The sequence below is a fragment of the Gossypium hirsutum genome, chromosome D03 (assembly GCF_007990345.1).
Source record: "Gossypium hirsutum isolate 1008001.06 chromosome D03, Gossypium_hirsutum_v2.1, whole genome shotgun sequence".
NCBI classification, from domain to species: domain Eukaryota; kingdom Viridiplantae; phylum Streptophyta; class Magnoliopsida; order Malvales; family Malvaceae; genus Gossypium; species Gossypium hirsutum.
Genome location: NC_053439.1, coordinates 54,511,683 through 54,524,967, shown reverse-complemented (window position 1 = coordinate 54,524,967; position 13,285 = coordinate 54,511,683). Strand labels below are relative to the sequence as shown.

Below are 13,285 nucleotides of genomic sequence, written 5' to 3'. Positions count from 1 at the left end.
ATATATATGTTTCATATAATCTTTTCTCGGGTTAAAATATATATAACAATTAAATATGTGGTAAAGTTGAGAATAAAAATTTATAATGTTTTGGGTTTGAATCCCATCATAAGCAAATATTTTTCTAGATTGTATATTAAAAGATAAATTATCCTCAAAATAATAACTTTTATTTTCTAAAAATAAAAAACTTTTGGTAATTGTTGATAAGTGATACCAACTTAACTAAAATATTAAATATAGAATATATATGGCTTATTTTCTAAAATGATCCCATCTTAATCGGTAGATATTTATATTACATATATGTTTTGGAAACAAAAGTTAGCTTTCTCATGCTTCTAAAAGTTCCATTTAAACCCCAGTTACCCGGCAAGTGAATCTATTGTTTCATTTTCAATGATTTAAGCAATAATGTTAATTATTCTTACATGCTTTGCAAGAAACAATACCAACGAGAGAATCCACGTGAGATAAACAATACTATTGTCAAGTTGATCTAGATTATCATGGTAAACAAGTTGTTGAGTTGCTAACTTTACCATTGGTCTGACTCGGATATCCATCAAACTAGAAGGATAAAGTAGAGTATGTTAATTTGAAGGCATTATTACTTAAACAGAACGAGGGAGTAAGTTTCAATTTAAATAAATAAATAGATTTGGGTGCCAGCATATGCACACTAGTGGGTCTACTGGTGTGAGTTTAAACTTTTGTCTTACTGCCGACTTTACAATCTTTGTTGGGGCACCCCACAAATTACCTTTTGCATGTGCTAACTAGGTCCTACCTCTCTCAATGTAGCATACGCGTATTTCTCTTTTAGGCTCCAAGCCTATCCCTATATATACCCACCTTCACTTGAATGGTAAGCCAAGGTGGACTAAAACGTTCCCATGGGGATCAAGAAGATATTTGGTGTTGTTTTCTTTGTGCTATTAGGTGTTGGTATTTGTTCCGCAGCTAGAACTCTCCTCACTCTTGATGAAGTAACTCCTCACCTTTCGAGCATTGGTCATGGTGGTGCCAATGTTGGGGTATATGGTAATGGCTACCTTGGAGGAGGAGGTGGAGGAGGTGCAGGAGGTGGCGGTGCCCATGCAAATCTAGGAGAAGCCGGAGCTGCTGGATATGGAGGTGGTGGTGGTAAAGGAGAAGGTGGTGGTGGCGGTCCTGCTGGTTATGGAGGTGGTGGAGGAGGTGGCAATGGTGGTGGTGGAGCTAGTGCAGGTGGATATGGCGGTGGAGCTTCTGGATATGGTGGTGGAGGTGGTGAAGGAGGCGGAGCTGGTGGTGCCGGCGGGTATGGAGGAGCGGGTGGAATTGGAGGTGGTGGTGGTAGTGGTGGTGGCGGAGCTAGTGCAGGTGGATATGGTGGTGGAGCTTCTGGATATGGCGGTGGAGGTGGCGAAGGAGGTGGAGCTGGTGGTGCCGGTGGAGCTGGTGGTGCAGGTGGACATGGAGGTGGTGGCGGCGAAGCTAGTGCAGGTGGATATGGTGGTGGAGCTTCTGGATATGGCGGTGGGGGTGGTGAAGGAGGTGGAGCTGGTGGTGCCGGTGGAGCTGGTGGTGCAGGTGGACATGGAGGTGGTGGTGGTAGTGGTGGCGGCGGAGCTAGTACAGGTGGATACGGTGGTGGAGCTTCTGGATATGGTGGTGGAGGTGGCGAAGGAGGCGGAGCTGGTGGTGCCGGCGGGTATGGAGGAGCAGGTGGACATGGAGGTGGTGGTGGTAGTGGTGGCGGTGGAGCTAGTGCAGGTGGATATGGTGGTGGAGCTTCTGGATATGGCGGTGGAGGTGGCGAAGGAGGTGGAACTGGTGGTGCCGGGGGGTATGGAGGAGCAGGTGGACATGGAGGTGGTGGTGGTGGTGGTGGTGGTAGTGGTGGCGGCGGAGCTAGTGCAGGTGGATATGGTGGTGGAGCTTCTGGATATGGTGGTGGAGGTGGTGAAGGAGGCGGAGCTGGTGGTGCTGGTGGTGCTGGCGGGTATGGAGGAGCCGGTGGACATGGAGGTGGTGGTGGAAGTGGTGGTGGAGGAGCAAGTGCAGGAGGATATGGTGGTGGAGGGGCACATGCAGGTGGATATGGTGGTGGAGAAGGAGCTGGAGGAGGTTTTGGTGGTGTAGGCGGTCATGGTGGTGGTGGTGGAGGTGGTTCTGGTGGTGGAGGTGCTGGTGTATATGGTGCAGGAGGTGCACATGCAGAAGGATATGGAAAAGGTGGTGGAGCCGGAGGTGGTGAGGATGGTGGCTATTATCCTTAAAAGTACTCTATCACCATTGCAATTCACCAAGAGCATTAATATTGTCACTACTAGTACTAAAAGAAATAAGTGTAATTTGGTTACAAAAACCAAAACCTTGAAAGATATCGCAAGAAACTTTGGAATCGAAATGGATGGTCTTAAAAGTTGTATCATATGATATTCGAACGAATCCATCGTTTCCTAATGATCTACATGTAACACTTTGTTCATAAGTATTTTATCAATCTAAATTTATTTATAACAGAGAACAATACATGCACGGAGAAAGCCCCTTTCACATATCCCAACGACAACGTAGGAGTCCTAGTGATAGCTTACATCTTTCATTGCAATATGAAACCAAACAATCAGGCATGTTTTGCAAATTCACTCTACAACCTAATTTTTCAGCCTTCACTCTATCTGTAATTTGCTCACTTCCTGTTCATCGAACACAATAATAACATCAACATTTACATTAGTAATAATCAAAGAAAACATTAATTTGTGTCTTCGTGAGGAAAGTTTTACCAAAATATTTTAGGAGAGGAAAAGAAAGTGAATGAAACTAAAACCCAAATTGTATTATGTGTATCTTATTTGGTTAATTGGAAATATGAACAATTTGTTGCAATAAGGAGCTATATATTGATGGAATTTATATGACAAAATATTTTTTATACAATCCTGTTGCTACAATTTTAGGAAATTTTGGGTTTTGGAAGATAAAAGGCAGTTGTAAGGATAGGCAAAAGCGAAATATGGATGTATAGAAACATTATTCTAACATAATTTCAAAATATTTGTTGTAAATTTAAATTGTCCGATTTGATCCATCAATTTTGATTTAAAATTAAAATTTATTTAATTTATTTAAATTAGAATATGATTCAATTTAATTTTATCATAAAAGTCAATATCACAAATATGCTCAACACCAAACCGAAAATATTCAAAGCATAAATGATCCAAATATTAAATGATATTACTTCAAGCCAAAATATTAGATTCGCAAACTTAAATAATCCAAATTAAAAATATTCAAACTCAAATGTTGAGTTGATATAGCATTGAATATTTTGGTATAGTGTTTAGGCAATTCAAAGAATTCCCAACAATTGGAAGACCAAATTCAGATTTTGGTCTTTCTATTATACTCAAATTTGACATCTAGTCCATGTACTTTAATTTAGCATAATTTAGTCTTCTACTTTTATAATATCATTAGTTAATCCAAATAGTTAATATCAGTAACTATTTTAATTAAAATATTAAGGATAAATTTAAACACACATTTTTAACTCATCACGTTTAAGGAAAAAAAATTCATGTCAATACTTTAACAGAAGTAATTAATAGTGTTAACTATTTGAATTGATTAATGTCATTATAAAATAGATCAAATTATGCCGGGGAACATCATTCAAACCGAAGGGGGCTTTGCCCAAAAAAAATTCGTTATACCCTTCAATTTTTTTTTGAAAAATGCAATTAGACCCCTCAAAACTTTTAGAAATTCTAATTAAACCTTTTTAAAGTTTTTTAAAATCTCAACTAAACTCTAGTTTTTGAAAAATCTCGTTAATCCCCTAAAATTTTTGAAAATTTTAATCAGATCTCCTAAATTTTTTGAAAATTATAAGGTGATATATATTGTATGTAAACATATGTTAAAAATCCAAGAGTCCATAGTTACACAATAACATGAATACAAATAACTCAAAACTCACAACATTGTCAACGGAACAATGAGCTTTATTACTGGTTTACTTATTTATTACAAAACAAATTGTTGAAATAAGTAAACTATTGGGGGGGGAGGTTACGTACAACTCTAGTTGGCATGTTTACATCCTACTCGGAGTCATACTATCTGAGATCTAATTTTAGTGGTTTTTTTCTAAGGTCCGCAATCATCGATGGTAGAAGGAAAAGGAGTTAATCGTCGTCGTCTTTTTCGAATTCTTGGTCTTCCAAAATTCGCTTCAAAGGTTCCGAAAATATAACCATCGGAGTAGCCAACCAGGCTGGGGATTCACTCGGAGTGTGCTCTCCGCTATCGATCATCGGACGACCTTTGATCATGTCCATATCGCCTTCCTCGCTCATCATTACCATGTTGCAAGGTATTTTTTTAGCAAAGTATGCCCTCTTCTTTCTCAAATTTCGGTCGCTGCATTTCGAAAATCAAAAACTTTAGTCTCTTCCAAATATTAATAGTTGGAATTAATCTCTTTGTTAAATGAAAAAATCATTTTTAGCCAAAATTTTAGTTTTAATCACTCAATTTTTTTTTAATTGTCTTTGCTCTTATCAAAATATTCTCGGTTTCGTCTCTACTTATTATACCAGCATATAAACAAAACAATAGTCTAAATTTAAAGTAAGCTGCTTAGGATCTAATATCTTATCAAAAAAGGGCATGGACAATTAAAATTGCATTGCCAACAAGATGGTCACTAAGCAGACCGACACGTCGACAAGGCTAGATAGTCGACTTATAAACAGTCTATGGCTGCTTGTCATAGAATAACCCCCTGGCAGCCCAATGACCTAATACAACTCTCTTTCTTACTCTTTAAACTCTTTGTTTTTCACTTACTTTTTAAAAACATAAGTATTGACAAGCTCTGATATCTTCTGACACCTTTTAACTCATGTTTATCTTATCGAAACCTTGATTTTTCATTTACCTCAGAAATTATCTCTAAATCTGATCCACCACCCCAAAAAATAACATAACCAAAAGGAAAACAAATCAAACATTGTATGTGTATTCGAACTCACCAATCAAAGACAACCCAAGATGCTCGAAGGTTAATGATTCTTTCCACAACAAGCGATGGCAATGGATAACCCATTACAATTTCCTTTTGTAATGTAACCTATTAAATAAAATATTGAATGCATTTATTATTTGTAAATCTTATAAAACCAAGGTTAAAATATGTTGTTAGTCATTATCCTTGTATAGAATTTGAGATCTAGTCCATGTATTTTAAAGTTAAAAATTCGATCCTCCTACTTTTTCAATTTAAAATTCCTAGTCCAATCATTATCGTTATTGATATTTTCTGTCAAAATTTGTCAATCTTATCAATCATATATCATATTATATGATAATAACTTAATTAAAATTCTAAGTTGACAAGTTTTGGTAAATATATATTTACAACTTTATTGGCTTGACTAAGATTCTCAAATAAAAAAAAGTAGGACTTCAATTTTAAGTTTTTAAATATAGGGAACAGGGGTGAAGGGAGGAGGGTTGGCAAGGCCTTGGCCGTTTTAAAATGAGAAATTGCTTTTTTAGGCACCCAAAAATGATTAAAATATCAAATTAATATATAATAAAATTATAGTTTACCCCTCCCAGAAATACTAGAATTTTAATTTAATCATTTTTGAAAGTCATAAAGATATAAACAAATATAATGATGAAATTACATTTTAGCTCTCATAAAAATGTATAACTTAATTTTAACCTCCTAGAAAAAATTTTGACTTCACCCTTAACTGAGACTAAATCTCAAATTTAACCAAAGTACATAAACTAACCACATATTTTAACCTAAAAATCAAAAGAGATGAAATCCAATACCCCATGTCTTTTACAAAGGTCCATCACTGCCTGCAACTTTATATATTTGGCATCATTTTTCCGCTCATTTTTCTCTTTTATTAAAGACAAATGCTCAAACTCCAACATCCATACATCTTGCCATGTCTTTGAAAACACTGCAACAAACCCAAAATGATCAGAACACGAAATTGAATGATTTGAAAATCAAAATGAATTAGAATTGCTAACTTACGAGGGATATTTAACCAGGGCATGAAACCGACGAGCGTGACAATATGACCCGAGGCACTAACATTCTCGAGCACCCACTCAAGCAGCTCGGTTGTGAATTCCTTAAGACCATTCATGACAATCACAACATGTTTAGGTACATTTACAGAGCCCGGTGAACTAAGATCATTTGCCAATGATTCTTTCTTTTTTCCTTTACTACTAAACCTTGGCAAAAATGGATAATACTTACGTTTCCCACTAAATTTGATAGGAATAACCATTTTTATTTTTATTTTTTTGCAAAAAAATGATGGAGATCATGGAAACGGATTTTTGGACATGCCCTTGTTTTCCTTTTATAGTGATTTTTGGGCATTGATTTTTTGTAATGAATAGATTTTTTTTTTAAAAAAAAAAACATTGATGGAACCAAAGACAAGGAGTTTCAGCATAGTATATTTGAGGATCACTAGGTTGGGTTTTTACAACGGAAATTCCAATATGATATTTTGGAGCAATAGAGAAAGGCGAATGTACATGGGAAAGTCCTTTCATCTAATCTTTGCACTATTACAAAGAATCAAATAAGACTAAATTAGAGTAGAATTAACATTTACTATTTAACACGGGCAAATTACCCCATCAGTCACTCTAAATAGCGGTCGATTTTATTTCGGTCACCCCAATTTTTTTAAATTTTTTTGTTAATTTGATCACTCCAAAAAAATTGATCAAATTAGTTATTCCACCATTAAATGGTAACGACAATACATTTTCACATATTGTTTTGGGGTGATCAAAATAGGAAAAACTATTTAATGGTGGAGTGATTAATTTGATAAAAAAAATTTAGGGTGACCAAATTAACAAAAAAAAATTTAGGATGACCAAAATAAGAACGACCTCTATTTAGAGTGACTAACAGGGTAGTTTACCCTAATGTTTTTATTGTTATGTAAATAAAATCTTTTGTTTGGAATTGAATTGTCATTTAAAAGAATAATTTTTAAGACATTTTTTTATATAGAAAATGTTAACTTTGTTACCATTTAGACTTATTTGATTGTTTTAATAATATAGAGATTAAATTAATAATAGAGGGACTAATTTGATCCGGTCCCTATAATACAAGGACCTATCAAGTGCTTTAACCAATAGAGAAATGGGTGTTTAGGCTTTGGAATCCAGTCTCTAGATTTCATCGTTCGGAGGAGTTTTAATTGAATATAAAACACCAAAAATGGAAACTATTCTGCTGAATGTAAACATCGAATTCTCCCCAACTAGAATTATTGATTTGCTCAAAGTTAGATTAATTGGATCGGAAATTAGTTCTGATCCAAAATAAAAAGTTGAATTGATTAATCTACAAACAGGTATGAAACAATTAAATCGAGATTAAATGTCAGTAAAATTAGTGGATGAACTGATTTTTTTTTAATTTTTATGATTTTTTTAATATTTTATTTAATTAAATTGAAAATTTAATCAGATCGAGAATAATAATCTAACAAGTTCAACTATCGATCTGATTTTAAAATTTTTGTTTATTTTATCTAAGAAAAAGTAAATAAATTATGCATGATAATTTACTTATAAAATATAAAAAACTTATCTATTAATATATTAAAAAATTATCCATGAAACTAAATCAAATAAAAAAAAGTATTCTTTACCATAAATGAACATAGAAAATTTAGTACCACAAAAACATTGCTTCTAAATTCAATATTTGAATTTTCTAAAAAAATATTTTCACGTTTTTTATACTTTATTAATTTTAAAAAGTTATAAATTAATCATTGAATTATTAAAAAATTACATATTGCTCATTCTTCTGTTAAGTTGCTAATAGACATCCTATGTAGGGATATGTAAATTTACAATCTTATCACCTAATTATTAGTAATTTATAATTTGATCACTCAATTTTAAAAAATTACAAGTTTATCATTAAACTATTAGTAAATTTACAAATTTAGGTTTTAGTCGCTCAATCTTTACACCATTATTCCGTAACCCAATAATTCAAATAATATCAACAATAATTTAAGTCTAAAATCCAAGCAAAGCCACTGTAAACCTCATGCCTCGTCTCTAATCTAACCAACTCAACAACCCTTCATAATTAACTCACTCACCCTTTTTCCTTCAGCCAAAATCATAACTCGAGAAAAATTCACAATCAAGCTATTCACACACATTTACTCCCAACCAGCAACTTAATATCACCGCAACCACAACTAAAGCAACCAAAAATACAAATAAAATGAATAAAAAGAAATAAAGAAAGTCTCCTATTTCAGCGTACCCTAAACAAGACCTACAAAAGTAGAGGGACAAAATAAAATCAAAGAAAAGAGAATCATAATATCAAAAATAGGAGACTCAAACACACCAAATTCAATCAAGAATTAGTCGGATAATTCAAAGCGACAAAGACTCAATCCAAAAAATTAAGGAGAAAGTCTCACTAAGAAGAGAAACATATCGAAGTTAGGCGGTCATTTGAAGAAAATGAAGGGAGACTCGAGAACCTCTCTATTATGACTTTGCATTTAAAGCATCAGAATATCAGGACATTTCAAGAAAAAATAAATCTTAAAGTTGAAAGAGGAAGAAAAAAAAAACTCTACTTTAGTATATTTCTTTGTCAAGGAAAAGGCCAAAAGGTAGTAAGATTACTAGAAAACAACAGTAAAAGGGGTCTCGGATGCCTTAAAACTTTTGAATAACTCAACAAGCAATTTGTAATTTTTTTTTTAAAATTAAGTGACCAAAATGCAAAACTTAATAATAATGAGTTAATGACTATCAAACAGTCGTTAGCAACTTAACAACCCAATGACTTAAATGATAACTTTCACATAATTAAATAACCAATTTATAACTTTTTAAATTAAATGACCACAAAACAACCTTGAGTGCAGTTTACCCTTTTGAGTTGAACTCAAATATTTTCATGAATGAAAATAATATTTGAGTTTAATTAGTTATAGTAATAGCTTAATTGAACAAAGATTATTAGCTTAAGAGTTCTTTTAATTCAATAGCTTGTTTATATATGTTAACAGATTTTCAACAAAAAATATATAGTTAAGTAGCCAATTTGAATGAAAAAGAGGGCCTAAAAGCAAAGCAAATCAAAATTCACATAAAATAAAATCAAATAAAAAAGAAAATAAATAACCAAAACATTATTTTAATTTTTAACTTCTTACTAAAAAGAATTTATACCATATAAAAGCCTTGAAATATTTACTTCCTCAAAATAAAATCCCAAACTTTACATTTTTCCCTTACTAAAAAAGTGAAAAAAAAAAACCAGCAAGATCAACCCCTTTAGCCATCATTGTCCCCTAAAAAAATGGAACCCTTTATGCCATATCATACAACCAAAATGAGCATAAAAGATATAATGGACTTCATATACTCCATGTTTTTACCTTTGAGATCGATTATGGCCATGCATACTGACAAAGGGTGACCCTTTTCTGAGTAGATGATCATCTTCTTCTCTTCATTTTACCAACAGGTTGTAAGGCCAACAGAGCCATGGATTTCATACCTCGTTGATTCAACTTTCTTTTAACATGTCTCATTGCTTCACTTCTTCTATGAAGCACCCTAGGCCTATTGACTGCTCTTCTTCGATTAATGGCACACTTCTTCTCTTTCGAACGGAAAAGTGGGGTGTGTACTGAAAGAGTAAACCATCTCATCGCTCGTGTTATCCTAGGAAAAAGCGTATTACGTAACAAAAACTTAATACGAATCCCATTCTTTTACCTGAAGAGTCCCTTTGACACTTACCTGGTAATTGAGATCTGAATGGCATTCGAGGGAAAGTACTCTGATTGCTGTTGTTTTCCCCAAGATTGGATGCAGTAGATATACTTATCGGACTATCATCGCTCAAATCAATAGACTTTGGCTTGGATTCACTAAGTGGTCCGGAAATCCCCTTGGTAACAACACATGGTTCATCAAGCTCAAGCATCAATTGTGTTTCACGAGAGAACTGAATTGAAGTTTCATCAGCAACAACTTTAGATTCATAGCCATTGGCATCGGTATTATTTACTGGTTGGAGATCGGAGACGCATACAGTATTATCAAGAACGGATTTTGGTGAAGGATCAGAAGTACCAAGGTCTGTACAAGGCTTATGTACTTCTATTGCAGTTGAAAACCAAGGTATACCCTCCCTAACATAGAACAAAATGTAGGCTTCTTGAGAAAGCACTTCTCCTTCCTCGACACTAGTAACCTGCAAAAGATAAAACGTGACGCCATTATACACCATTCGTTCAAGTTTCATCAAAATATCGCTACATAATCACATAAATAAGATCCTTCAAAGTTCATAATTTCAGTTAATATTACATTCAAGATGCTTGCAGCACAAGCAAAGTTTTAAAACATTGGGGTGATTGAACCCTCCTTTACCTTAATAAGCACGAAAATTCTAATCAAGAAACATATATCGGGACTAGTTGGAACAAATTTGTTTGAGTTCTTACAATTGAATCATTCAAATTATGCCACGTATCTGGAGAGGACCGAATGTAACAAACGTAATGTCCTGAAGTAGGGTTGTATCCAGAGTGCTTCACAACTGCATATAACTGATACTTCAGTTCCTCCTATCACAAAACGAGCACAAACAATACGAGTTTAGCAGTTTTGAACACTAAAAAAGTGGTATGACTAATCAAAATAGACCATATAAAGCCGACCCCAAAGCAAATGGTGCTACTCACATTATTACTTGTCTGATTGACATTAGTGTAAGGCTGCAAATCCAACTCTAATGGGAAAACAACGTGCTTGTCGATCTTCTTGACGTAGGTTGCTTTAGTCTTAAATCTCTTCAAGTGGAATGCTGCAACCGAAGGAGCCTGGTCTAGCATAAGTTGTTTTTCAACGGACACCTTGTCTTCACAATTCTCACACCTGAACTTTGCAACCAGATCATCTATCTTTTCCACCTTGGTGAAAGACTCTAAAGCACTCAGAAGGGTGTCAACATCTTCGATCTCCAAACTCAAATCAATCAAGGGCTCGTAACTGTAAGAAATGTGACCACAATTGCAACAGCATAGCTAAAACCATCAAAGTAAAGGTATAATCAATAAAAGACTACATTTCTCACTTACTTAGAAATGGCTAGTCGAGATCAATTTGGCATTGTTCCTTACTTTTCTAACAAGTTGACCACCAAAAACCTTCTTAACTAAGCAAATATCCGGAGAAGACGAACAATCATCCTTTAGCTTTAAGTCCAAGCAACATTCTTCAAGCCTATTTAACAAGCACTGAAGGAACTCGTGAGCATCCTCTTGTTGATATCTCTCGAAACTAGGTGAGATATCTGGATTTCATGTGTCAAGAATTACAATTAATAAAGAACTCTTTTCGATAGCAATTTGATAACAAATATGGCAATTTCATCAAATTACAAAAGTTAAGCCTAACTACAAAATTCAATGCTGGAACAATAATTAACTATTTAACCAGAAATTAACAAGCAAATGATAAAATAAAAACAATAAAAAGAAAAGGATACAGCTCAAATTGTCAAAAATTTTAGATGGTGAAACAACTCCTCCAGATGAATTCAATGAAAGCTCAATGTGATCATGAACAGCACAAAGTAAACAAAAGCTATTAATATTCCCTGACAAATCCAACAAAACTAAATAGTTAGAAACCCCGAAAGGATACACATACACGTACACATATACATATAGGATTCACATGGCTGCAAATCATACCATCAACAATAGCACATTTAGGAAAAGAATCATCTATCCCTCATATCCTTCATGTCCATGACATGGTTAGAATTATGTTGCATTGCAATATACGTACATATATACATACAAATACATATAGAATTCACTAGGCTGCAAATCATACCACCAACAACAACACATTTACGAAAAGAATCATCTATCCCTCATATCCTTCATGTCCATGACATAATTAGAATTATGTTGCATTGCGATGTACGTACTTGTACACATACACATACACATACACATACATATACATGTATATACATATACACCAAAGGCGAAGACAGGGGGCAGGCACTGGCCTTGGCCCCCCAAAAATGGTAAATTTGCTACAGAGGCCCTTCAAGTTTTGTCAAATCAGAAGTTAGTATAATGGTAAAATTATACTTTGACCCCCAAAAAGTTATTATTCATTTCTGGCCCCTAAAGTAATTTTTTGGCTTCACTCCTAATATACACATACACATACAAAAGGTTAAAGGAAAGAGTTCTTACGATGACAAGGCTTCTCATGATGATTCAAAGACCGAAGACCCAAAACAAAAGGAACAGTATGAGTAAAACATTGTAACACGGCATTGATAAAACATGTGTTACCCAAATTTTCCAGCCCTGCACCCTACAAAATCCAATATCCAAAATGTTCAATTATTCAATCACCATTCAACCAACATATACATACGCACATGAATAATATAAACATACCACTCCAGTTGGTTCATTTGCAATTCTAAAACCTTCATTAGAAGGAACCCAAGGATCATGGGGTTGCTTAGAATCATAAGGGAGTAAAGCTAGAATCTGAGACAATTCGTATTCATCAGAAGAAGACGAAGGGGGTTGTTGATACGTTAACGAAAGCACGTTCAGACCTTCAGGAGTCACCGCCGTTTCATCTACGAGGAAGCTTTCTAACATGGTGGCAAGATCAAGGGAATCATTAACAGCCACCATTGGAGAAAAAGATGATGACCCAGATAAAGAACCGGGCACTAGAGACGGAACCTGATCGATTTTAGAAGGAGAAAGATCATTTGGTTTATCAGTATACGTTTGGGTTTCCATAGAAAGACGGTAATAAAAGCTTGCAACGAGTTTCGACAGAAAAAAAAAAAAGGAGTTTCGAGGAGATTAAGAATTATGTATCTCCAAAAGAAACGAACTTTGGAATCCCCAATCTTGCTGGAATAATTAAGAAGAATAATGGGGTTTTCTTGGAGAACAATTTTGAAAGGGGGAGGGAAATCTTTTAAGCCGCCATTTCTTTGGTTTTCTTCTCCATTGACTGCATAAAAAAATAGACTGCTTACTGTAGGCGGTAGATAAACAGAGAGAACTGAATAGATTGTTTTGACTTTTGAGTTTTGGTCAAACCCTCTATTTTTTTAGGGTTATTTTTTTTGTTTCCCTTTTTAGCTTTGTCGGTTAAAGAAATTTATTAT

General features: G+C 34.4%; 3 protein-coding genes across 7 annotated transcripts; 1 reads left to right on the top strand and 2 right to left on the bottom strand.

Moving 5' to 3' along the window:
* The first annotated feature begins 868 nt into the window (after positions 1-868).
* LOC121215627 (glycine-rich cell wall structural protein 1.8) lies at positions 869-2,419 on the top strand. Its single transcript, XM_041090634.1, has one exon. It carries the CDS (start codon positions 897-899, stop codon positions 2,262-2,264), a length of 1,368 nt encoding a protein of 455 aa, XP_040946568.1. The 5' UTR covers positions 869-896; the 3' UTR covers positions 2,265-2,419.
* Positions 2,420-3,994: 1,575 nt separating this feature from the next.
* Positions 3,995-6,323, bottom strand: LOC121215437 (uncharacterized). The gene is made up of 4 exons (XM_041089921.1): positions 6,062-6,323; positions 5,848-5,984; positions 5,034-5,131; positions 3,995-4,419 (listed from the first exon to the last, which is right to left on the bottom strand). Exons 1-4 carry the CDS (start codon positions 6,321-6,323, stop codon positions 4,185-4,187), a joined length of 732 nt encoding a protein of 243 aa, XP_040945855.1. The 3' UTR covers positions 3,995-4,184.
* Positions 6,324-9,249: 2,926 nt separating this feature from the next.
* LOC107939754 (ubiquitin carboxyl-terminal hydrolase 20) lies at positions 9,250-13,197 on the bottom strand. Of its 5 annotated transcripts, none has more exons than XM_016873121.2 (9): positions 12,549-13,196; positions 12,339-12,462; positions 11,612-11,722; positions 11,244-11,416; positions 10,806-11,147; positions 10,566-10,688; positions 10,151-10,312; positions 9,856-10,063; positions 9,250-9,742 (listed from the first exon to the last, which is right to left on the bottom strand). In XM_016873121.2, the coding sequence occupies exons 1-9, from the start codon at positions 12,906-12,908 to the stop codon at positions 9,549-9,551; spliced, it is 1,797 nt and encodes a 598-aa protein (XP_016728610.1). In that variant the 5' UTR covers positions 12,909-13,196; the 3' UTR covers positions 9,250-9,548. The 5 variants fall into 5 exon arrangements, 4 of the variants coding, with proteins under 4 accessions (XP_016728610.1, XP_040946567.1, XP_016728609.1 ...); XR_005911567.1 differs by having other exon boundaries at positions 9,253-9,401; positions 9,489-9,742; positions 9,856-10,312; XM_016873120.2 differs by having other exon boundaries at positions 9,251-9,742; positions 9,856-10,312.
* Positions 13,198-13,285: the final 88 nt, after the last annotated feature.